At 37.1% G+C, this 23,990-nt stretch overlaps 4 protein-coding genes across 4 annotated transcripts; all 4 read right to left on the reverse strand.

Annotated features, from left to right (window-relative positions):
• Positions 1-448: 448 nt before the first annotated feature.
• On the reverse strand, positions 449-5,035 carry LOC113695436 (glutamate receptor 2.2). Its single transcript, XM_027214533.2, has 5 exons — positions 4,566-5,035; positions 2,697-4,030; positions 2,242-2,554; positions 1,700-2,088; positions 449-1,480 (listed from the first exon to the last, which is right to left on the reverse strand). Exons 1-5 carry the CDS (start codon positions 4,888-4,890, stop codon positions 911-913), a joined length of 2,931 nt encoding a protein of 976 aa, XP_027070334.1. The 5' UTR covers positions 4,891-5,035; the 3' UTR covers positions 449-910.
• Positions 5,036-7,622: 2,587 nt separating this feature from the next.
• LOC113695440 (diacylglycerol kinase 7-like) lies at positions 7,623-12,010 on the reverse strand. The gene is made up of 6 exons (XM_027214538.2): positions 11,797-12,010; positions 10,652-10,722; positions 9,838-9,915; positions 8,976-9,063; positions 8,180-8,296; positions 7,623-8,046 (listed from the first exon to the last, which is right to left on the reverse strand). The coding sequence occupies exons 1-6, from the start codon at positions 11,863-11,865 to the stop codon at positions 7,888-7,890; spliced, it is 582 nt and encodes a 193-aa protein (XP_027070339.1). The 5' UTR covers positions 11,866-12,010; the 3' UTR covers positions 7,623-7,887.
• Positions 12,011-12,560: 550 nt separating this feature from the next.
• Positions 12,561-16,963, reverse strand: LOC113695437 (glutamate receptor 2.5-like). The gene is made up of 5 exons (XM_027214535.2): positions 16,372-16,963; positions 14,596-15,908; positions 14,143-14,455; positions 13,579-13,967; positions 12,561-13,344 (listed from the first exon to the last, which is right to left on the reverse strand). The coding sequence occupies exons 1-5, from the start codon at positions 16,664-16,666 to the stop codon at positions 12,796-12,798; spliced, it is 2,859 nt and encodes a 952-aa protein (XP_027070336.1). The 5' UTR covers positions 16,667-16,963; the 3' UTR covers positions 12,561-12,795.
• Positions 16,964-18,817: 1,854 nt separating this feature from the next.
• Positions 18,818-23,078, reverse strand: LOC113695439 (glutamate receptor 2.5-like). The gene is made up of 5 exons (XM_027214537.2): positions 22,801-23,078; positions 20,950-22,283; positions 20,495-20,807; positions 19,953-20,341; positions 18,818-19,743 (listed from the first exon to the last, which is right to left on the reverse strand). The coding sequence occupies exons 1-5, from the start codon at positions 23,042-23,044 to the stop codon at positions 19,195-19,197; spliced, it is 2,829 nt and encodes a 942-aa protein (XP_027070338.2). The 5' UTR covers positions 23,045-23,078; the 3' UTR covers positions 18,818-19,194.
• Positions 23,079-23,990: the final 912 nt, after the last annotated feature.

Below are 23,990 nucleotides of genomic sequence, written 5' to 3' on the forward strand. Positions count from 1 at the left end.
AAGTATTTATCTTCATGTTGTCTCTACATAGTAATATTTATTTTTATTTATTTTCCACTCTTTACCTACCATTAGAGTGGACTTTCATGAGAATACGCTTCTGTAATTGTCTTCAAAATTTAGAATTCAATGCCAAAGATCTGAGTCACTCACTCACTCTTTACGTGGCCATGGCTAAAAATTGATTCATTTTTTCCCTTGTTCAAAATGCATGGAAGCATATTGCTTTTATGATTGAATATTTCCCAGTCAACATCCCACCAACCTTGCGGTCTAGATAATCGATCGATTAAGGAGTAAAAGAATAGCAATAATTTTTGGATTGGAACATTCGTGAATAATTGTGTGAAAACGAAAAACTGTTTAGAGCCAAATTGCTTCTAAATGAAAGTTGCATCTATGAGAAGATTCCTCATCTTGAATCAAAATAGAACATTGGCCAAGAAAAAAAGACAATCAATCCATCAATAAATATATACGACATGCTAAAATCAAACAAAAACATGACTCCAAGCCATTCCATTTGTTAGCTGAATGACTCCAAGCTACTTATTACACTATTAATTTCATTCCATTATTAGACACAAAGGCAAAATATGTGCCGTATTATGTAACCACACAATCCCTTCTCTTTTTTTTTTGGGTAGCTGCTCAAAACAACTCGACCATGGTTACAGTGAAAGATAAAGTAGCTGTCTACATGTATTGTACCCAAAGCTCTATTTAAAAGGCTAGAGCACAGGCTCAGTTAAAAGGTCTACAGATTAACCAGCATGAATAACTCCCGCTCATGTTTGTCCCGGATCATCTGCATCCCAAAAGCTGGCTGCAAGAACTATTTGCTGAAACCATTGAAGCCTGGGATTCCCTTTCTTTCCTGTCTGAAATATTTACATTACTATATGCTTATTCAAGAACCAGTTTGTCTAGCTGAAACATCGGTGCTTGTTTGATCAGTTAGCTGAACTTCCTGGATTGATTCACTTTCCACAGTTTCATTAGCTTCACCATCTCTAGCTGGAGTAATTAGATGGCTTTTCCCTGAATCATGATCTATGCCTGGTCCTGACAAATCATTTACATTGAACTGGTCAGGCCCTCGAACTTCTTCTTCGCTAGATGAATCTCCATTGGAATCAGCATGGACCATTGAGCGACCCCTTGATTTGCCGTTTCTTCTGAATGATAGTAAAGAGAAACATTTGTGGCCATAAGATGTTGCCACTGCGACGATTCGACCAACTGGAGTCTCGGAGCAGAACAGTGCAAATATCAATGCTAAGCCTATTATGATAAAAAGTCCTCCAAAGTTGTAAGCAGTTAAACTGGGGCTAGCTTTGTTGATTGCATCATTTTGATTATCAGAAGAGTATCTAAGTCCAAAGTTTTTCTGCTCTATTGCAGTCAGGTTTGTAGCTTCTGTCACTGCAAGGATTGCCCTTGAGAAAGGGACTACCAGTGGAGATCCTAATGGGAGTGCCTGGATCAACATTGTTAAATTACAATGTTAAATTACTGCATATCATCAGATGTATTTCAGAAAGAAAAATGATTTGGTGATGCAATTTTCTCGAACCATAAGAATTAGGAGAAAATTCTGTAGATTTAGAAGTAAATTATTGCCATAATAGATAAATCATCGACATCGAAACGGGAAAATCAACCTAACAGGAAGAGAGAAAAGGGTTAGATTACTCACAAAGCCAAATCCATCTGTCCTGTACGTAGGTCCAACTATTTTGTATTTGGAATCATATCGACCAAGAAACAGTTTCATATAAGGGATTTCATCAAAAATGGCATCAATTCCTCCATTTTTGCTGCCTTTAGACATGGCATCATGATATTCATCAATGGTTGAGTATTCTTTGATCCTTGACGAATTAATGTGGAGACGATTTATCAAGAAATCCCTCATAAAGGTACCTGATTGGCAGCCAACGTTATAATCATCGGAAAATCTGAAATCAAACTGGTCTACTGTAAACATTGCTGATAAATTTGCTGTATAGCTCTGCATCAGGATGAAAGCCATGAACAACCATACAGCCAACACAAACCTCGACCACTTGTTGACAACCATATTCCCTGTTAGCAGCAGAAGGTAAAAGCTATTTCATTTATTTATTTGCAGAAGACATAACACAGAACATAAAATATGTTCTTTGTGTAATAAAGGCATGGAAAATGAAAGGCACATTTTGGGATGTTCACTAGAAATTGAGAGCTATGGTAACTTACTTTCAGGAAAAGCGAGAACTGCAATTGGAAACCAAAAGAGCAAGCCAAGTTGCTGTTCATGTGGTCTAAGAGAATCAGAATCCTTCTTTGCTCGGTTCTCTAATATTCGAAGGACTATTCCAATAAAAATGCAGATACTGACAATCGTTAGCCAAAGATCCCAACTAAAAGGCTTTTTGAATACCCACATGTCTTTCTCTTTTTTGGGTTTAACCACCATAACAGTTCCGGATTCAGAGTATGGCAGTGTAAAATCAACATATTTTGTCCGGTCAGCCAAAATCGTTGTGTCACCAACCACCATATCAAAAGTCTATTTCATCATCAAAACGAACGAAAAGCTATATCAGAATGATTGTATACTTATTCATCGTTTATATATGTCAATTTACCAAGCATCCCAAAACTGAGTAACAAGTAGAAAGAGAGAGAAGTAGAGGTGAGAAGATACCAACCTTGCCTAGTATGTTTTGAAGAAGTTCGTCATATGTTCCATTACTGAGTCCACTTTCATTTGTAAAAGGAATAAATTCATAATCAACACTGAAAGGTAGCTGTTGCAATGCAGAAAGGAATATGTCTATTGAATAACCAGAGACTTTAACCTGCTTTGTCTGAGGATCTGTTGAAACATTGACAAATTCAGTGAAACCATTTTTCTTAGGGATCCCCACTTTTAATCTCCCTGTTGAAGGAATAGACCAGCCTTTTGGCTGCTTTACTGAATCTCCAGGCCAGACAATGCTTTTTAATTCCTTTGTGGAAGTTGAATATTTCAGGCGACCTGTTAAATCTAATTTTCGCGTTATTCCTCCATCCGGTGTCCAGTAACCTATTGCTCTGTCTCCTGTTGCATAAACATTGAATATCTCCAAAGGTGAAGGTTTCAGCTGTCCATCAATTAAGTGGAACTCTCCAGACAAGCCTTCAAATGTTGTACTTTGGAGCTCTCTTAGAAGTATTGGGCCCGGTTGAGAAACTCTTAAATTAAAATTCTCATTTCCATTCTTGCTGTTGCCTGACTCCAAGAAGCCAAGATTTACTGGTCCAATTTTTTCCACTGCCATCGCTAATGCCCAAATTGTGTCATATGCCCATAAACCATACACATTTAGCTCTGTCAATGTACTCTCAGGTTTCATCAGAAGCATATTCTTCTTCCACCTGGTTTTGAAATTTTCTAGATTTCTTGATGCTGGTACATAAGGCCTTAGGCCTAAAACACCTTCCATGGAATCAACAGCATCAGAATCGATAGAGTTCATGAAATTGCCTATGCCATCAGTAATGATCCAGGCATACCCTTCACTTGTCATTCCGGCATGTTTGGCAAGAAGAAAAAGCCTAGATCCAAGTTGAGCATCCATATGCACCAGGAAGACCCTAGTCTGCATTGTCTTCAGTCTGTTCAGTTCTTTCCGAATGTGATGGTCTGCAGCTGATGTCGAGATTGGGACCACATAAGCTGCTCGAATGTCATCCTTTTGGAATGCATCATATATCCTGGAAAGAAATTGACTGCCATAATCAGAATCTTCATACAAAATGACTGCTTCATGCCATTCAAATCCTCGGCAGAGGGCAGCCAGAGCTTTCGCTTGGTTTGAATCATCTGGTGTTGTCCGAATGTAGTAAGGACTTTGTCTGGAGGAAAGAGATTGACTTCTAGCACTGAAGGATATAACAGGCACATGAGCTTTTCCTCCTAGTTGCACCACAAATTCATCTTCTGTCAACATTTGTGGGCCCAAAATGCTATGCACTTCTTCATTCTGCATCAATTCAAAGACTGCATTCCATTCCAAGAAAACAGTGTTAGTCCTGGTAAATTTTTGTATTTTACATCATTGAGAACTGTTTCACATAGTACGATTTGTATGCTCCAATGAAAATTCAAGGTTGTGTATCAGAGTTTAATTTCTTTCATCCAGGATTATATAGGGGAAGACTTTGACATTTCTTTCCATCAATAAAATCTTTTGGAGGCTTTCAAATACAAAACTTTGATAGTATTAACATTTCAATCACCAAATTGAACGTGTCAAATAAATATGATTCAAGTTAAGGAGTAATATGTATGTGGAGGAAAGATGAGTTTTAGAATCATAATCAGAAGAGAAAGAACCTCTATGCATACCATTATGCATCGAGAAGCATTATGGAAACAACAAATGAACACTGACGACTTCAATAAAAAGGTGATACATAACCAATGCTGAGATGGAGGAACAAATATTTGCAACTGCTAAAAATAGGACTTCAATTATGGCAATGATGTAGCAGCAATAATTTCAAAACTAGAAGCACAAATATTCCATTATAACCTGCGGATGCTCCATCCAATTCATCATGAGCATATTTCGTGTGAAGAACTAATCTCGTTTGATAATCTGAATGCACAGCATAGAAATCCGAGAGCGCCATAGAAATGCATAAATCTGCCATGGCTCCCATGGAAGTATTGTAATCAAGAACTGTTCCAATGTGTACTGAGAAATGAGTTGGTGCTGCAGTTGCATTCTTTCCTTCATCTCCAGCTGCAGCAGTAGCAAATCCTCCATCCCACATCAGAAAAAATATCACGTACTTGAAGGACAGGAAGCGTCTGATAGTAAGCATGTTGAAATTGCAATTTCTCATTAGAGGCATTTTTAACTTTTGGCCCTGTTGCTCAAAGTCTTTTTCTTAGCCTTATAAAGAATTAATGATAGTGTATTTAATAGCCAATCTAAGGTTCCATCAGACAATTTTGGGATGATATATATAGATTGAACTTCTCCTTTTCCTTGAGGAAGAAGAGTACTTGAACCACATGGCAGCCCTGAATTCGATTCTGAGAGCTATAGTAAGGAAGTACGAGTCTTTTTCTGCCCTCCTTCCTACACCCCACCCCCCCCCCCCTCCTCCCCCGGCGGGGGCCCTTTCTCCCTCTCGACAAGTTGACTAGGAGAAGTTTGACGAATTCAATATTCAGTATGGACTATGGAGCCCGTAGCAATTAGAATGGTACAATGCGAATGCACTTGGAAATGGGAATGGGATCTCATGGAGCTTGAAGTTTCTTGGAAAGTAGGCAGAGTAAGGTTTGGACCAGGGAATTAACACAACCATTTCTGAAACTGGCATTAGACAATTCATGCTGTTCTACAAAGAGAGTTTCATCCAAATTTTACTGGGCATTTTGATCATGTCTCCTTTAGGAATATTTCAATTATAGTCTAGTCAAATGAAATTTCCGGCAGCAGGCAGAACACATTCTAGAAAATAATTTAGCCGAAAATTCAAGAAATTAGTTTGACTCCAAAATTTAGCCTAGAAAGCGTGGCATGCAATATATACAGCACTTTGAGACACTTGTGTTTGGAATGCACATTATTTACACCTTATTTACATACACTGACTTGTTTGCATCATTAACACATTTTTCAATCACCTTTTTATCTCACATGCATATATCACAGCAAAAAAAATGTTACAGTAGTATTTTTTCACAAAATTATCTCAAATAATTTACTATCCAAACACACAAGATCGATCATTTCCTGCCTTCTTCGTGGCATACTTGTTTCGTGCTAACCTATTATGTCATCTAGGTCATGGTCGCAATGCATTGATAATTAGTCATCCTTTAATTTTATATTCAAGCAAAGTTACAATTAATGAGCCAAAGATTCCACCATATTTGATCCTGCAACTCCAAATTCTATGCATCAGTAACATCAACTAACTAATTTTTTCTTGATGCTAACATCAACTACTCCCTTGTCACAGTTGCATTGGTGTTGTGATATGGGCAGTCAAAAAATATATGGATGGCCTGCTTGATTTGATGAGAAATTTCCGCAGATGTTACCCCATCATTAATTGTCGTCACGTACGTAACTACAAAATGATCCTTCCTCTCCTCTCTAGCTTATATATTCGTGGTTGAGATTCAAAAAGTACATATTTTGCATTCGTAGATAGGACAAAGAATTTCTTTCCAAGGAAATTTCCCATCCAGATCCACAAGATGTTTTAAACGTCGTGATCTTCAAGCCATCATCTACAGAAAGAATATAATAATGCCTTTCAACATCGTTGGAGTTTGGAGTGCCCAGGCTGTCTTTAAGAATTAAGAATTGAATGTAGTGCTTCTAACTGCCAATGGAGATTGGCCACACTTTAGCAGCTTGATGCCATGGAGATTGCAAAGAGACGGAGGATTAAGTAAAAAGAATAAAGTTGGGCTTCAAATTCATGAATCTAAACTCACACGCGCGTAAATCAATATCCACATATATTATTGTCATTATTATTACTAGAGCTTCATTTTCTTTGATGAATTTCGGTGAAGAGATTATTTGAAACGATATTGTAGATCTTTTTGTGATGGGATGCATGTGAAATTTAAAAAAAAAATTTAATTGAGAAACGCGTTTATAATTAAAAAGAGTTGCAAATCCAAACAAACCAATTTTGTACCTTGGATTGCGTAAAGTAGATGAATAGGACTACGTGATGGAACTAACTATATGAGCCTCCCTGACTCGAACCGGTTTAGACACGATCCAAAAGTAAGGATAAGTCAGAAGTCTTGATGCTACTGGCTATCCATCCAAAAATCTTATTCCTAGCGGCCACGGCAATGGCAAGAAAGAAACAAAAGATTGAAACCTATTTTTTGTCATTATATCTCCAAAGATTCCAAACCGCGTGTATACCCCACCTATGGGGAAAGGTTGCTTCAATTCAATAATATTTACCTAATGCGTGTGTTATAAATCAGTTAGACTCAAACTCAAATATTCGATTCTGAGATTTTTTAAATCTATTCATGTTTTCATGTGGTCATCAAAAGCAGCTAAAATCTTTCATAAAAATCTCTGCAGAAGCTGCATTTTGCATTCAACTTTTTCAGTCATTTGTTGTAGAACACATCCTGACAGTCTATGTTCTAGAATCTGCAAAAAAAACAAAAAAACAAATGGTGTACCACATTAAATCTCACCTTTGTACGGAACTAAAAGCTCCGTTCTCTCCAAAATTTCTATAATCACATTATTATTTTTCCTATAATCACGTTATTATTGTTTTCTCGAGAATTCCTATAATCACGTTATTATTTTTCTTTGTGTGTTTCAGAATTGATTATAATAGAAGAATCTCGAAAATTCCTATAATCACATTATTATTTTTCTTTGTGTGTTGCAGAATTGATTACAATAAAAGAATCGACATATATTTCTTATAAAAGAACAAGTCTACCAGCCACAAAAAAATCAGCACACATGATGGTAAATTTAATCGTTCCCTTCCCATACAACCAAACTGTACAAGTTAAACAAGAGTATGAAAACTCATTGTACCAATAGCCTCTAATATTTGAGAAATACTAAAAATTTATGAAGTAAAGCAAGAACTTTGCAATTCTTTGATGAAATTATAATATTACAAAGTCTAATGCAAATGTGAAACTGTTGCGGACAAACAAGCGTGCAACGGGGACTTTAGTTACAAGGGTTGAAAACTACACAAATAGCCAAGGCAGTAAACTTTATAACATTAGGTTCAAAGGGAAAAAAAAAGATTTACAATAATCACAGGCAGACAAGCTCTCGCAATGTCATTCATAGTTGTCCAGAAAACCAGGAGGAGCTGTTGAATTTAGTCTCCATGAACCATAACCGACTGAAAAGGTACCCTCTTCATTTCAACAAATGTCGAAAAATCCTTGTTTATTGGCTGTTTCCATGGCTCACCATCCATCTGCATGAAAGCTTCTTTCCATTCTCCCCCTCTGAGCTCAAAACGAATAGCTGAAGCCTGGAAAAGCCATTAGAACTAAAGACTTAGCCGACTGTCAAAGCAAAAATTAACCCCAACCAGCAAAACCTAATTAAAGTGCTGAGGTCATGACCATATTATTTTGTTTGTGCTAACACTCTGCTTTCAGTACCTGTGCAATGTGTTTGGCAGAGATCACTTCAGCCATAACCATTGAAGCATGCCATCCATGCTTCAGACCAAAAATTTCTAGCAAACCATCATCAGCATGCGCTTCAACGAAGCCTTTCTGAAAAGTAATAATTGAGGAGAAGGAAACCATATCAACATCCAATAACATGCGTTCTTTGAGAACTATCTACGAAAGCTTCAAATCAAACACTGTGTGTGTGTATTTCAGGTGAACTTATGATTTAGATGCAAGAAAAAGGCAATACAGAAGCAGCAATTCAAAAGTCGAAAACAGGGAAAATATAAAGAAATATCTGCAATCTACAGCAACTATGTATAACCATTTTAAAATGTGTTAAGAAAAGGTGAAAGTAGAAATAATTACACAAAGGTTTATGTTGCACTTTTGGAACTAGGGAGAAACAACAGTTGGAGCTTTTTTGCAAGTTCTGCTTAATACTCTTAATCTGGATTTTAATTACAATTATAGTCACTAATGTTAAAGAGCTCACAAAATAATAAATAGATCAAAGGACTACATCATGTCAACAATTAAAAAAATAGAAGTCCAGAATGGTCAACCAACCAGGTTATCATTTATGGTGATAGATGACCTACAAGGGTACCACTAGCCCAACACAGTGCAATCGATATAATGTTTATGTTGCATCAAAAAAAAATTTCTCAATTATAAGAGAACCATTTAGTCTTGCCAACCTTCAAATCTTTTCTGCAAGAGAGATGGTGAGGGGCACATTACCGTTCTTTTCTAAGCCTTGGGTTGGAACGACATTTACCTTTTCCAAATAGTCTGGCTTCAAATTTCCCCATGGGTTTCTTCCACTTCCATAACTAGGAAGATTTAGAGCAACTACAGATCTAACACTGCAACAAGAAATCATTGTTAAGCTAAGCATATGCAAATAACAGCCACAAACTTCAGTTATCAGTTGAAAATTGTGCTACATGAAGGTTAATAAAGATAAGCCACAATAAGAAATAACCGAATTGGTAAGGATGTCAAGTCAAATTTGGGGGCAACAGGCTCGCATTCCAAACCGACCCTACTACAAATACTGTCCGCTAAAAGAATCTTCTAGATGAAATGGCTTCTTCACACTGCCAGAATCCTTTGATTTGCTTACTTATCACTCGAGATCATATATAAAATTTGCATGAGAAACTTATACACCAGAAATCTGTTGGCCATCTTTGTGGATGTCACTTGCTTTGGAACAGCTTGTTGCAAGTAGCCGGGCTTAGTGGGGCATAAAAATCTTTAGAATATTTATAACCAATGCATGTTGAATTTTTATACCAAATCATCATGTAGGCATAAGTCAAGATGGTTAATCACTCATGTAATTTCATTGAACTCATTACTCATCAATACTAGTCAGAATAACTTGCCTTGTATATTCAAAGAGATCACTGTACTTCAACGAATCCTTAAGAAAAAAAATATCTTTTTGTGTTAATGACTCAGGTACTTCTATTGATAGATTTCTTATCAACACTAACCATTAAATTTGAGTTCTGCAACATCTACAACATAATCTTAGACGTGCTAAATGCAATTATGTATCCGAGCATGAACAACAAATTGAGTTCTCAGAAACAACCATTAAAATCACCAAATATTTATATAGTAAAACAAACCTAGCTGGGATAGGGATTTGCTCCCAGTCTGAACAATTGACCTTCTTTATGTGTATCCTCAGAATGTTCTTAAGTCCCCTACATCGAAAAATGAATGGCAAATATCTAGTTAATTAACCAAGACAAACATACCCTATATGACTAAACAGCCAAGCTATAAATAACCTCAAAATACTTGTACAATAAGCAAAGCAACAACAGTATCAGATATCATTATTACAGCTAGTATACTTCCCAATTCTGGATAAGTCAATATTGATTCTCAGAAGAAAATACAGGAAAAACTAACACAAGGAGTACACAGGCAACTATGGTTTAACCAGTTAAGCTGTAGGTTTTACAGAACATTGTGCTATGCTGACATGAAATTGTGTATGAAAGATATGGAAAACCAAACAAGCAGAACTGCAAACACATGAAACTCAAATAATAGCAAAAGACCTACTACTGCAAATATGGCAGATATAGTATCAACATACAAAAGCTACGTCAGTTAACAACCAAAAAGCCCTTGTTGAGGATGCTTCTTTCTCACAGCAGAAAGGAGAAGCTACTTTTACCATTTGTTAACAATGCATCCAAAGACTAACTGAAGAAAAACTCCCTCCTCATCTCTTCCAAATTTCAAGTAGAATATAAGACGCATTAGCATAATATGAAAATATTGACATAAATTGTATAAATTCAGAAGAGAGTAGATAGCAAAAGATGACTTTAATGCACCACTCCATAAAACTTTCACTCAAATTAGATGTGAACATAAAAGACAAACAGACAAAACAAAATGGCAAATCAGAGGAAATTACATCCTGACCTCAAACTTGGATCACTGCTGCACGGTGTGAAGAACCATCCTTGCTTGCAACTATATCCTGAGTAAATTAACTGCAGCCGAAGAGGTAAGCAAAGACTATTTGCATGAATACAAATTCCACGAAAAAAGTTGCCATGTTTGTTCCTAAACAACAGTTAGGAAAAAAAAGAAAAAATGTCACCTTGCAAAGATCCAGGAAAAAGTGGAGAAGATCTTGAACAAAACCATCATATTCACAACTGCTATGTTCTTTTTATATTTAGACATCTACTCCTGAGGTTACATAACCTTTGTAATTTTTGAGAATAATGCAGCCACAGGAAAAAGGAAAATCGAAAACACAAAAAGTCAAACAAAAAAATTGTTCAGAATTGAGAAAAAATTAATCAACATGTTGAGATATATTGCTGCTTATTATTTCCACAAAATTTATAACAATGTTTGAATATCAAGTGCAGTATAACGAGAAGAAAGGCATTTAAGATCTACAAAATATCAAGTATAGTAAATTCAAGTCCTTAGAAAATTCAAGTCCTTAGAAAACTTATATACTACTCTGTAGCTATTTTCAAGAAAGTTCAGATCAGCTGCAAATGAACCAAAGCAAACTTGCGTGGTGATCAACACAAGCAAAGCCTTCTCAACTTGTCTTTCGTCAAGCTTGAGCAGTTTGATTAGGTAGCCCAACAACACTAGGATCAAGTAATGGCGAATCTAATTGAATTTACATCTGCTATAATATTCGATACTACTTATTACTACAACATGAATATGAACCATGATATTATATCTGTCTACGTAATTCAGAAAGACTAGCAAGAGTACCTGGGATTGCAGCCACTAAATGCATCCTAGGATTGGATCAAGGTAACCATATGCATCTATTGTATTACATAAATAGCCCACTGAAAAGTTACAAGGAAAATAAAAACATGCAGATGTTTGAAAAAAACCTCCCCAAAATGTCTCCACAGACGAACGCAATTGTTGATCTTATTTTTGATTGCTAATTCAAGTAAATTCAACTCAAGTAATTTGTATCTAAATTCAAGTCCACAAAATTGATGTGATATTAAAGTAACACCATGACAAAAATCGATAATCCATTAAAGCAAAAAAGCTAAAAAATTGAAGGAGCAGCTCACAATTTCTGACCGCTCCGATACTGTGGTTGCTCCAGTCAACGTGTGGCTAACTTGGCTTTCGTGAAGCATACTACTAAAGCATAAAAGCCAAAAAACTTTTGCCTCATGTGAATAAGATATTAAACTTTGTCAGTGATGCATATAAATTGCGCAACGGAAGGTGAATGGTGAAGACGACGAAGAGAGGACAGAGGTTGTTTGGGTTTTAGGTTTGTTTCCCTTGATGATAAATTGTGATTTTGGTTAAAGAGTTTTTATTTTACTTAGTTTTGGTTAAAGAGATTAAGTTATCTGTCCGATTAATCGATTAATCAATTTAACATGGTCCGAGTTAGGTTATTTGAGGGTTTGATTTATTAAGAGACACTTGGCGAGATTATAAAAAGTGTGATAGAGTGTGATACAGGGTGTGGCACAGAGGATCCGTTGCGGTACTTTATGAGACCCCAATCTCGGAGTCCGTACATCCTGACAAATCTGAAAATTTACCTGTGCACGAATAGGTGCACTTCTACATTCCTTTAAAGAAGGATGCCCCAACCTAAGCGTGATTATTTGGTATTAAAGGAACAGCATCCATGTTTCTGACATAAAAAATGCTTGGACGCTTTCCTAGATCATATGCGAATCAGTATGGATTTCCTGCATAGAATAGGGAAAAAAAGAAAAAGAGTAAATAAAGTAAATTTACAACTAGAAGCCGGAATGTGAATCTACTTAATCTACAATATGTTGCTGTTGTTAAACAAATAATCGAACCCAAATAAACAAAAAATAAAAAATCATGTAGATCCCCTCATCGATTCACAGACAGGCGAACCAAAGCTTAGTAACTAGCTAAAATAAAAATCGATGAACCATAAGGAATAGCTTAATGCAACATGTTCAGCCCTCTAAGTTGTGACTTGAATAATTTTGTGCTAAAAAGCACCAAAGAAGCCTGAGACAAACATTCAGATTATATCCTACTTGCTTCAGTATTTACATGCTTCTGGTACTTCATGAACTGATTTGTCTTGCAGAAACAGCAATGCCTCTTTGCTCAGACTCAGATTCATTTGCTTGACCATCTGTAGCTGAAATGTCCGCATTTCTTTGCTCAGATTCACGGGCAGGTGTGCCTGGTCCAGACGAATCATCTAAATTTACCCTATCAGAGTCATCAGGCCCTTGTTCTTTTTCACTGAATGAATCTCCACTACGATCAGGATTGACTGTCGAGTTAACTTTTGGTTCGTTCCCCCCGAATGATAGGAAAACGGAACATCTGTGGTGATAGTACCTGACCCTTTCAGTCAGTTTTTGACCGACTGAGGTCTCAGAGCAGAACAATGCAAATAACAGAGCTGAGGCTACTAGAATAAAAAGTCCTCCAAAATCAAAAGCTGTTAAACTGAGGCTTTGCTTGTTGACTGAATCACTTTGATTAAAAGGGGAATACTTAGGTCCAGAATTCCCTTGCTCAATTGCACCCATATTTTCATCTTCTGTCACTGATAGGATTGCTCTTGAGAAGTTAACAACTAGTGGAGACTTCAAAGGGAATGCCTGGAGAAACATTGTATGATATTTTCATGTATAAATATAGAATTTGTCGTGCAGAAATAAAGAAACACATGTCAATGCACACAATTGCAATTTTCTCGAGAAAAAAAATCTTTATTTAAAAGTTCACATCTTATATTGTACAAATGCTTCCGACCATGTGACAGTGTTGAAGCATGCTCATATACTGTCCTAGTATACCTGAATGGAACACACAAAGAGGGAGGGAGAACTTACAAAGCCAAATCCACCTGTCCTGAATGTAGTGCCAACTATTTTATAGTCGGAGTCGTGTTGATCAAGAAACAGCTTCATATAAGGGATTTCGTCAAAGATAGCATCAATTCCTCCATTTTCGCTCCCCTTATTCATAGCATAATGATATTCCTCAATAGTTGAGTATTCCTTGATCTTTGACTCGTTAACATGGAGACGATCTACCAAGAAATCTTTTGTAAAGCTACCTTTTTGGATGCCGATGTAATAGTCATTTGAAAATCTGAAATCTAGCTGATCTACTGTGAAAATTGCTGATAGCTTTGCGGTGTAGCTCTGCATCATGATATAAGCCATTAACAACCACACTACCAACACAAACCTCGACCAGTGGCTGGCAACCATGTTTTCTGTCAGCAGCAGACCAGATTATAATATTACTCGAGTTGATAGCTCAATATTTACTATCCATTTATATGTAGAAGATAGGGAAATACTAATCTCTGCAACTTCTACAACATTTATACTGGTCAAGGAACAGCACATTTAGAAAATTCATTAGAAAACGTGTCAAGGAGAACTTACTTTCAGGGAAAGCGAGAATAGAAATTGGAAACCAAAAGAGAAATCCAAATTTCTGATTATTTGTTCCAGCAGAATCAGACTTCTCATTTTCTCTATGCTCCAAAAGCCTGAGGACTATCCCAATGAAAATGCAGGCGCTCATAATTGTCAGCCAAAGATCCCACCTAAAAGGTTTTACAAAACTCCACATGCCTTTCCCATTTTTATTTCTTACCACAAAAACAGTTCCTGATTCAGAGTATGGCAATGTAAAGTCAACATATCGTGCTCGGTCAGCCAAAATCGTTATGTCTCCCACAGCTATATCAAAAGCCTATTGAAGCGTCAAAAGAAAGAGAAAGCAATATCAGATTGATGCCACACTGGTTCTCTGTAAGTCTGTCACCAAGCAAACAGTTCTTAAAAGCAAATAAAAATCGTGAAACAAAGACACAGAAATGAGAAGAAACCAACCTTGCCCACATTGTGAAGAAGAGCATTGTAAGTTCCATTACGGAGTCCACTTTCAATTGTAAAAGGGATGATCTTATAATCAAGACTAAAATTCAGCTGCACCATTACAGCACGGAATATATCCAGTGCATAACCAGTGATCTTAGTGTGGTTTGTGTGAAGATTGTCTGGAACATTGATAAATTCATATTTCTTGGGGACCCCTACTCTTAATTTCTGAATAGCCACTCCTTTTGGATGTTTTACTGAATCACCAGGCCATATAATGGTCTTTAGTTCCTTTATGGAAGTTGAATATGATTGTCTAGTGCTCAACGACAATTTTGGCATAATTCCTTGATCAGGTGTCCAGTAACCAATCGTTTTATCCCCTGTTTCAAACACGTTGACTATCTCCAAGGCTGAAGCTTTCAGCTGCCCATCAATTAAGTAGAACTCCCCAGTCAAGCCTTGAAATGTTATGCTCTGGAGTTCTCTTACAAGTTTTGGGCCAATTTGAGAGATTTGTACACCGAACATGTCACTTCCACTCTTGCTGTTGTTGATATCCAAGAGGACAGGGTTTACCGGTCCAATATTTTCTACTGCCATTGCCAGTGCCCAAACTGTATCATATGCCCACAGACCATACACATTTAGCTCTCTCCCCGTACTTTCAGGTTTCATCAGAAGCATATTCTTTTTCCACCTGTTTCTGAAATTGTCTAGATTCTTTGTCTTCGGTACATGAGCCCTTAGACCTAAAACACCTTCCATGCATTCAATGGCAGCAGAATCTATAGAGTTCAAGGAGTTGCCCAAGCTATCAGTGACAAGCCAGGCATATCCTTCACTCATCATGTCAGCCTTTTGGGCAAGAAGAAATAGCCTAGACCCAAGTACAGCATTCATGTGCACTAAGAAGACCCTAGTTTGCATTGTCTTCAATTTTTCCAGTTCATTCACGATGTGACCGTCTTCAGCTAATGTTGAGATGGCAACCACGTGTGCAAGCCGGATATCAGCATCTTGAAATGCTTTATTCAGCATAGACAGAAACCGAGTAGCATAGTTAGTATCTTGATACAAAACGACTGCTTCATGCCATTCAAATCCTTGGCAGATGGAAGCAAAAGCTTTTGCTTGGTCTAAGTCATTTGGTGTACGTCGAATGAAGTAAGGGCTTGGTGTATAGGAAAGAGAACCGCCTCTATGAGTAAAGGATATTACAGGGACATGAGCTTTCCCTCCAAGTTCCGTTACTAATTTACCTTCTGTCCATGTTTGAGGCCCTAGAATACTATGCACTTCTTCATTCTTTATCAGTTCAAGGGCTGCATTGCATTTGAAGAAAACAAAGAATTAGTCATCGTGATCTTAATTCCTTGGCCATAATAGTATTTTACCTTTTTATTGATACGAACTTTGATCTAAATGGCCACCCCTGCGATTATCATTTTTGTCACACTTTTCAGTTGTAGTGTTATCTATAAATTTCACACTTACAATAATTTTGACCATGACATTGAAGACGCCATTTAAAAATACTTGAATCAGCAAATAAATATGTTACAAGGGGACATTAGATTTGACTTTTTGATTATCAGCATCAGGAAGGACCTTCAATGCATGTTCTTCTGGCTTAAGCAGTATATTACAGCAGGAAAAAAAAAAAAAGAAGGATATATGACAGAAAGATGATACAGGCCACAATTTACTTTGCAAGTGCTAAATGGAGAGTTCTAGTGGAAATGATGTAACATCAAATTTTAAAAACGAAATGCACATAGATAAAACCTGAAGATGTCATATCGAAATCATTGTGAGCATATTTCCTGTGGATATCCAGTCTAGTTCGATAATCTGCATGCGTGGCATAGAAATCCGAATGTGCCATTGAAATACATACATCTATCATGGCCCCCATGAAAGAATTGGAATCAAGAACAGCACCAATGCGGACTGAGTAATGCGTTGGTGCTACTGTTCCATTTGACCCATCTCCAGCTGCAGCTGCTGCAGCAACGCCCATTTTCCACGCAAGGTAGAAAAGGAAGCAAGCTGCAGAAACAAACCCTTGAAATCTAATCATTGTGAATTTGTAATTCCTCTCAAGTCTTAACACGGTAGGCTATTCTGAACTCCTGGCCAGTTTGATAGCTGTTTCTCTTTCGATCTAGGTATCTGATACCAAAATGTATTATCCCTGTAAAGGATGATGGTTTACTTAATACTAGCTAAATTTATTTGAAGAAATTTGACTTTGAAAGATTGTGTACTTTTCCTCGAGGAAGAATGGCTAAGTAAAATAGTCATGGATTACATTTATCTATGAGAAGCTTGATTAGTCCAAGTTGACTGCAAGAAGCAAATGAGAGCAGCACAATGACGAAACTACTTAGAAACTGATTACTTAGCAAGCACAAAATTGCTTAGAATATTCAGAGAGTCGGGTCAGGCAGGACCTGGGAAAGTAAATTGGTCAGATAAATTGCTAACATGAATCAAGAACAAGTTAATTTAACGGGATGGATAAATGCTGTATATAAAATCTTGAATTCTTGGAAACCACTAGTCAAGAGATATCTCAAGTTGTTAAGAAGCCGTTAATCTAGTGGCTAAGGTTGAGAGACTTGAGATTTTAGAAATTTCCTCCTATTTTCTCTATCTTTCCGTGGAAATTCACCATAGAATTAAGGGTTAATCATATTTTATCCCCTTAAAAAATACTCCATTTCTCGATTTACTCCCTAACCTTTAATTTTGCTCACTTAACCCCCTTTAGGACAAAATTGCCCTTGCATTATTTTGACTTTTCATTTACCTTGTTTTCCTTTCTTTTATTTTTTTTTCTCTTTCTTCTTTATTTAATTCTTCCTCTTTCCCACAAAAATCTTCATTTTAATGATTGAAATTAAAAAAGAGGAATTGCAGAGATTTATCTTCTCCTTAAATGATTGAAAAAAAAATTCAAATCACTTTTCTAAAATACAATTTTTTTAGCCTTTCAATTCTTTTAATTTTGAATTTTCCTCTTTCCTGTCTAGTTTCTCATTTTATTCCCAAGAAAATATCTTAAGATGAAATTGTATCTTAACCATTTCATGTATCTTTTTGCTTCCTGAAATTTTTAAAAAGGTATTCTAATCCTCTGTGTTAATTTCAATTATAAACTCTAATGGAACCTGCTTTGATATGATGCGAATTTTAATACTATTTTTAATTAAGTTAAAACGGTTCAAAATGGATAGAAGGACCTTGTCAATATGTGATTTTAAAAATTCAAGAGGCAAAAAGATGCACTTAATCATTTAGGAGACAAAAAAGTATAGTTAATGGTCGGAAACTAACCAATTTCTATAAACAGTATCTTCGTGATCAGTCTGTCTCTAGAGAATTTTTTTTTTTTTTTTTTTCAGAAACGATAGAAATTTTATTGCAATAAAAGGATAGTACAATAAAAGGATAGTCTGTCTCTAGAGAACTGAGGTGAAATTTTTTCACAAGACCCAACCAATTGAGGTGGTTTTCTGTAGTCTGCCAAGGGGAAAGATTACATGAAGTCTGCCTCTTTAATTTTGGGGGTAGCGGCCGACACAGTCCAGTCCACAGTTTTGCATGGTAGCGACTGACACGTTTTGTAATTATTATCAGTCGCTATCATGCACACTAAAAAAAAGTCTGCAGGCGCTGCAAGTCACAGCGATTAAAAAAAAATTATTTTCTGTCATGCCCAATCAGCACGTTAGTTATGGTTTGATACATACCTCTTGTCGGACATACATTTGACTGATTTTGTATTTTTTGGGATATATTATGAGAAATTAGCCCATTCACTCACTCTTTTACGTGGCCATGGTTAATTAAGCAGCAAAAAATTGATTCATTTTTTTCCTTGTTCAAAATGCATGAACGCATATTGCTTCTATGATTGAATATTTCCCATTCAACGTCCCACCAACCTTACGGTCTATATAATCGATTAAGGAATATAAGAATAGCAATTAATTTTTGGATAGGAACATTAGTGAACAAAAATGTGTGAAAACGGAAAACTGTATAGAGCCAAATTGCTTCTAAATGAAAGTTGCATGTATGAGAAGATTCCTCATCTTGAATCAAAGTAGAACATTGGCCAAGAAAAATAGACAATTAATCCTTCCAACGAATATATACGACAAGCTAAGATCAAGCATAAACATGACTCCAAGCCATTCCATTTGTTAGCTGAATGACTCCAAGCTACTTATAACTATTAATTTCATTCCATTATTAGACAAAGGCAAAATATGTGCCGTATTATGTAACCACACAATCCCTTCTTTTTTTTTTTTTTTTGGTAGCTGCTCAAAAGTCAAAACAACTCGAACATGGTTACAGTGAAAGATAAAAAAGCTGTCTACATGTATTGTACCCAAAGCTATATTTAAAAGGCTAGAGCACAGGCTCAATTAAAAGGTCTACAAATTAACCAGCATGAATAACTCCCGCTCATGTTTGTCCCGGATCATCTGCATCCCAAAAGCTGGCTGCAAGACCTATTTGCTGAAACCATTGAAGCCTGGGATTCCCTTTCTATCCTGTCTGAAATATTTACATTACTGTATGCTTATTCAAGAACTAGTTTGTGTTTGTTTGATCAGTTAGCTGAACTTCCTGGATTGAATCACTTTCCACAGTTTCATTAGCTTCACCATCTCTAGCTGGAGTAATCAGATGGCGTTGCCCTGAATCATGATCTATGCCTGGTCCTGACAAATCATTTACATTGAACTGGTTAGGCCCTCGAACTTCTTCTTCGCTAGATGAATCTCCATTCGGATCAGCATGGACCATTGAGCGAACCCTTGATTTGCCGTTTCTTCTGAATGATAGGAAAGAGAAACATTTGTGGCCATAAGATGTTGCCACTGCGACGAGTCTTCGACCAACTGGAGTCTCGGAGCACAACAGCGCAAATATCAATGTTGAACCTATTATGATAAAAAGTCCTCCAAAGTTGTAAGCAGTTAAACTGGGGCTAGCTTTTTTTATTGCATCAATTTGATTATCAGAAGAGTATTGAAGTCCAAAGTTTTTCTGCTCTATTGCAGTCAGGTTTGTAGCTTCTGTGACTGCAAGGATTGCCCTTGAGAAATGGACTACCAGTGGAGATCCTAATGGGAGTGCCTGGATCAACATTGTTAAATTACAATGTTAAATTGCTGCATATCATCAGATGTATTTCAGAAAGAAAAATGATTTGGTGCTCAAACCATAAGAATTAGAAGAAAATTCTGTAGATTTAGAAGTAAATTATTGCCACAATAGATAAATCATCAACATCGAAACGGGAAAATCAACCTAACAGGAAGAGAGAAAACGGTTAGATTACTCACAAAGCCAAATCCATCCGTCCTGTATGTAGGTCCAACTATTTTGTATTTGGAATCATATCGACCAAGAAACAGTTTCATATAAGGGATTTCATCAAAAATGGCATCAATTCCTCCATTTTTGCTGCCTTTAGACATGGCATCATGATATTCATCAATTGTTGAGTATTCTTTGATCCTTGACGAATTAATGTGGAGACGATTTATCAAGAAATCCCTGATAAAGGTACCTGCTTGGCAGCCAACGTTATAATCATCGGAAAATCTGAAATCAAACTGGTCTACTGTAAACATCGCTGATAAATTTGCTGTATAGCTCTGCATCAGGATGAAAACCATGAACAACCATACAGCCAACACAAACCTCGACCACTTGTTGCCAACCATATTCCCTGTTAGCAGCAGAAGGTAAAAGCTATTTCATTTATTTATTTGCAGAAGACATAACACAGAACATAAAATATGTTCTTTGTGTAATGAAGGCATGGAAAATGAAAAGAACATTTTGGGATGTTCACTAGAAAGTGAGATCTATGGTAACTTACTTTCAGGAAAAGCGAGAACTGCAATTGGAAACCAAAAGAGCAAGCCAAGTTGCTGTTCATGTGGTCTAAGAGAATCAGAATCCTTCTTTGCTCGGTTCTCTAATATTCGAAGGACTATTCCAATAAAAATGCAGGTACTGACAATCGTTAGCCAAAGATCCCAACTAAAAGGCTTTTTGAATACCCACATGTCTTTATCTTTTTTGGGTTTAACCACCATAACAGTTCCGGATTCAGAATATGGCAGTGTAAAATCAACATATTTTGCCCTGTCAGCCAAAATCGTTGTGTCACCAACCACCATATCAAAAGTCTATGTCATCATCAAAACGAACGAAAAGCTATATCAGAATGATTGTATACTTATTCATCGTTTATAGATGTCATTTTACCAAGCATCCCAAAACTGAGTAACAAGTAGAAAGAAAGAGAAGCAGAGGTGAGGAGATACCAACCTTGCCTAGTATGTTTTGAAGAAGTTCGTCATATGTTCCATTACTGAGTCCACTTTCATTTGTAAAAGGAATAAATTCATAATCAACACTGAAAGGTAGCAGTTCCAATGCAGAAAGGAATATGTCTATTGAATAACCAGAGACTTTGACCTGCTTTGTCTGAGGATCTGTTGAAATATTGACAAATTCAGTGAAACCATCTTTCTTAGGGATCCCCACTTTTAATCTCCCTGTTGAAGGAATAGACCAGCCTTTTGGCTGCTTTACTGAATCTCCAGGCCAGACAATGTTTTTTAATTCCTTTGTGGAAGTTGAATATTTCAGGCGACCTGTTAAATCTAATTTTCGCGTTATTCCTCCATCCGGTGTCCAGTAACCTATTGCTCTGTCTCCTGTTGCATAAACATTGAATATCTCCAAAGGTGAAGGTTTCAGCTGTCCATCAATTAAGTGGAACTCTCCAGACAAGCCTTCAAATGTTGTACTTTGGAGCTCTCTTAGAAGTATTGGGCCCGGTTGAGAAACTCTTAAATTAAAATTCTCACTTCCATTCTTGCTGTTGCCTGACTCCAAGAAGCCAAGATTTACTGGTCCAATTTTTTCCACTGCCATCGCTAATGCCCAAATTGTGTCGTATGCCCATAAACCATACACATTTAGCTCCGTCAATGTACTCTCAGGTTTCATCAGAAGCATATTCTTCTTCCACCTGGTTTTGAAATTTCCTAGACTTCTTGATGCTGGTACACAAGGCCTTAGGCCTAATACACCTTCCATGGAATCAACAGCATCAGAATCGATAGAGTTCATGAAATTTCCTATGCCATCAGTAATAATCCAGGCATACCCTTCACTTGTCATTCCGGCATGTTTGGCAAGAAGAAAAAGCCTAGATCCAAGTTGAGCATTCATATGCACCAGGAAGACCCTAGTCTGCATTGTCTTCAGTCTGTTCAGTTCTTTCCGAATGTGATGGTCTGCAGCTGATGTCGAGATTGGGACCACATAAACTGCTCGAATGTGATCCTTTTGGAATGCATCATATATCTTGGAAAGAAATTGAGTGCCATAATCAGAATCTTCGTACAAAACGACTGCTTCATGCCATTCAAATCCTCGGCAGAGGGCAGCCAGAGCTTTCGCTTGGCTTGAATCATCTGGTGTTGTCCGAATGTAGTAAGGACTTTGTCTGGAGGAAAGAGATTGACTTCTAGCACTGAAGGATATAACAGGCACATGAGCTTTTCCTCCTAGTTCCACCACAAATTCATCTTCTGCCAACATTTGTGGGCCCAAAATGCTATACACTTCTTCATTCTTCAGCAATTCGAAGACTGCATTCCATTCCAAGAAAACAGTGTTAGTCCTGGTAAATTTTTGTATTTTACATCATTGAGAACTGTTTCAAATAATACGATTTGTATGCTCCAATGAAAATTCAAGGTTATGTATCAGAGTTCAATTTCCTTCATCCTGGATTATATAGGGGAAGACTCTGACATTTCGTTCCATCAATAAAATCTTTTGGAGGCTTTCAAATCCAAAACTTTGATAGTATTAACATTTCAATCACCAAATTGAACGTGTCAAATAAATATGACTCAAGTTAAGGAGTAATATGCATGTGGAGGAAAGATGAGTTTTAGAATCATAATCAGAAGAGAAAGAACCTCTATGCATACCATTATGCATCGAGAAGCATTATGGAAACAACAAATGAACACAGACAACTTCAATAAAATGGTGATACATGACCAATGCTGAGATAGAAGAACAAATATTTGCAACTGCTAAAAATGGGACTTCACAGCAACAATTTCAAAACTGGAAGCACAAATATTCCATTATAACCTGCGGATGCTCCATCCAATTCATCATGAGCATATTTCGTGTGAAGAACTAATCTCGTCTGATAATCTGAATGCGCAGCATAGAAATCCGAGAGCGCCATAGAAATACATAAATCCGCCATGGCTCCCATAGGAGTCCTGTAATCAACAACTGTTCCAATGTGTACTGAGAAATGAGTTGGTGCTGCAGTTGCATTCATTCCTTCATCTCCAGCTGCAGCAGTAGCAAATCCTCCATCCCACATCAGAAAAAATATCACGTAGTTGAAGGACAGGAAGCGTTTGATAGTAAGCATGTTGAAATTGAAATTTCTCATAAGAGGCATTTTTTAAGTTTTGGCCCTGTTGCTCAAAGTCTTTTTCTTAGTCTTATAAAGAGTTAATGATGGTGTAATAGTCATGGTTCAAAGTCACGGTCGCGGTCGCGGTCGCGGCCCGGAACGTTCCACATTGGTCTCAGCATATCGGTCACGGTCTCGGTGAGACGCAAATTTTAAAGTATTTAATATTCTAAAAATTGTTAATAATATAAAAAAGTATGCTAAATAAAAATAATTAAAAAATAGCAAAAGAAACGGCCAAGTCAATCCGTCGCGGTGTGACTCGGCTGATTTCTCGTCTTGACTCGGGATAACTCGGAGTGTCTTGGCCGAGTCAATCCATCGCGGTGACGACTCGGCCGATTTCTCGGCGAGTCAAGTATTTCGGTATCGTTTCGTCACGGTATCGTATCAGTAGGGGCCGAGACGGTGACGACTCGGCCGAGTCGTCTCGGTTTCGGCCGAGACTTCGAACCATGGTAATAGCCAATCTAAGGTTCCATCAGACAATTATGGGATGATATATATAGATTGAACTTCTCCTTTTACTTGAGGAAGAAGAGTACTTAAACCACATGGAGGCCCTGAATTCGATTCTGAAATCTATAGTAAGGAAGAACGAGTCTTTTTGGGCCCCTTTCTCCCTCTCTACAGGTTGAGTAGGAGAAGTTTGACGAATTCAATCTTCAGTATGGGGCCCGTAGCAATTAGAATGGTACAATGCGAATGCAGTTGGAAATGGGAATGGGATCTCATGGAGCTTGAAGTTTCTTGGAAAGTATGCAGAGTAAGGTTTGGACCAGGGAATTAACACAACCGTTTCTGAAACTGAATATGCAACGAAACAATCCCAACAGTAGTATTGTTCCGC

Source organism: Coffea arabica, chromosome 6e (genome assembly GCF_036785885.1).
Source record: "Coffea arabica cultivar ET-39 chromosome 6e, Coffea Arabica ET-39 HiFi, whole genome shotgun sequence".
In the NCBI taxonomy this organism is placed as follows: domain Eukaryota; kingdom Viridiplantae; phylum Streptophyta; class Magnoliopsida; order Gentianales; family Rubiaceae; genus Coffea; species Coffea arabica.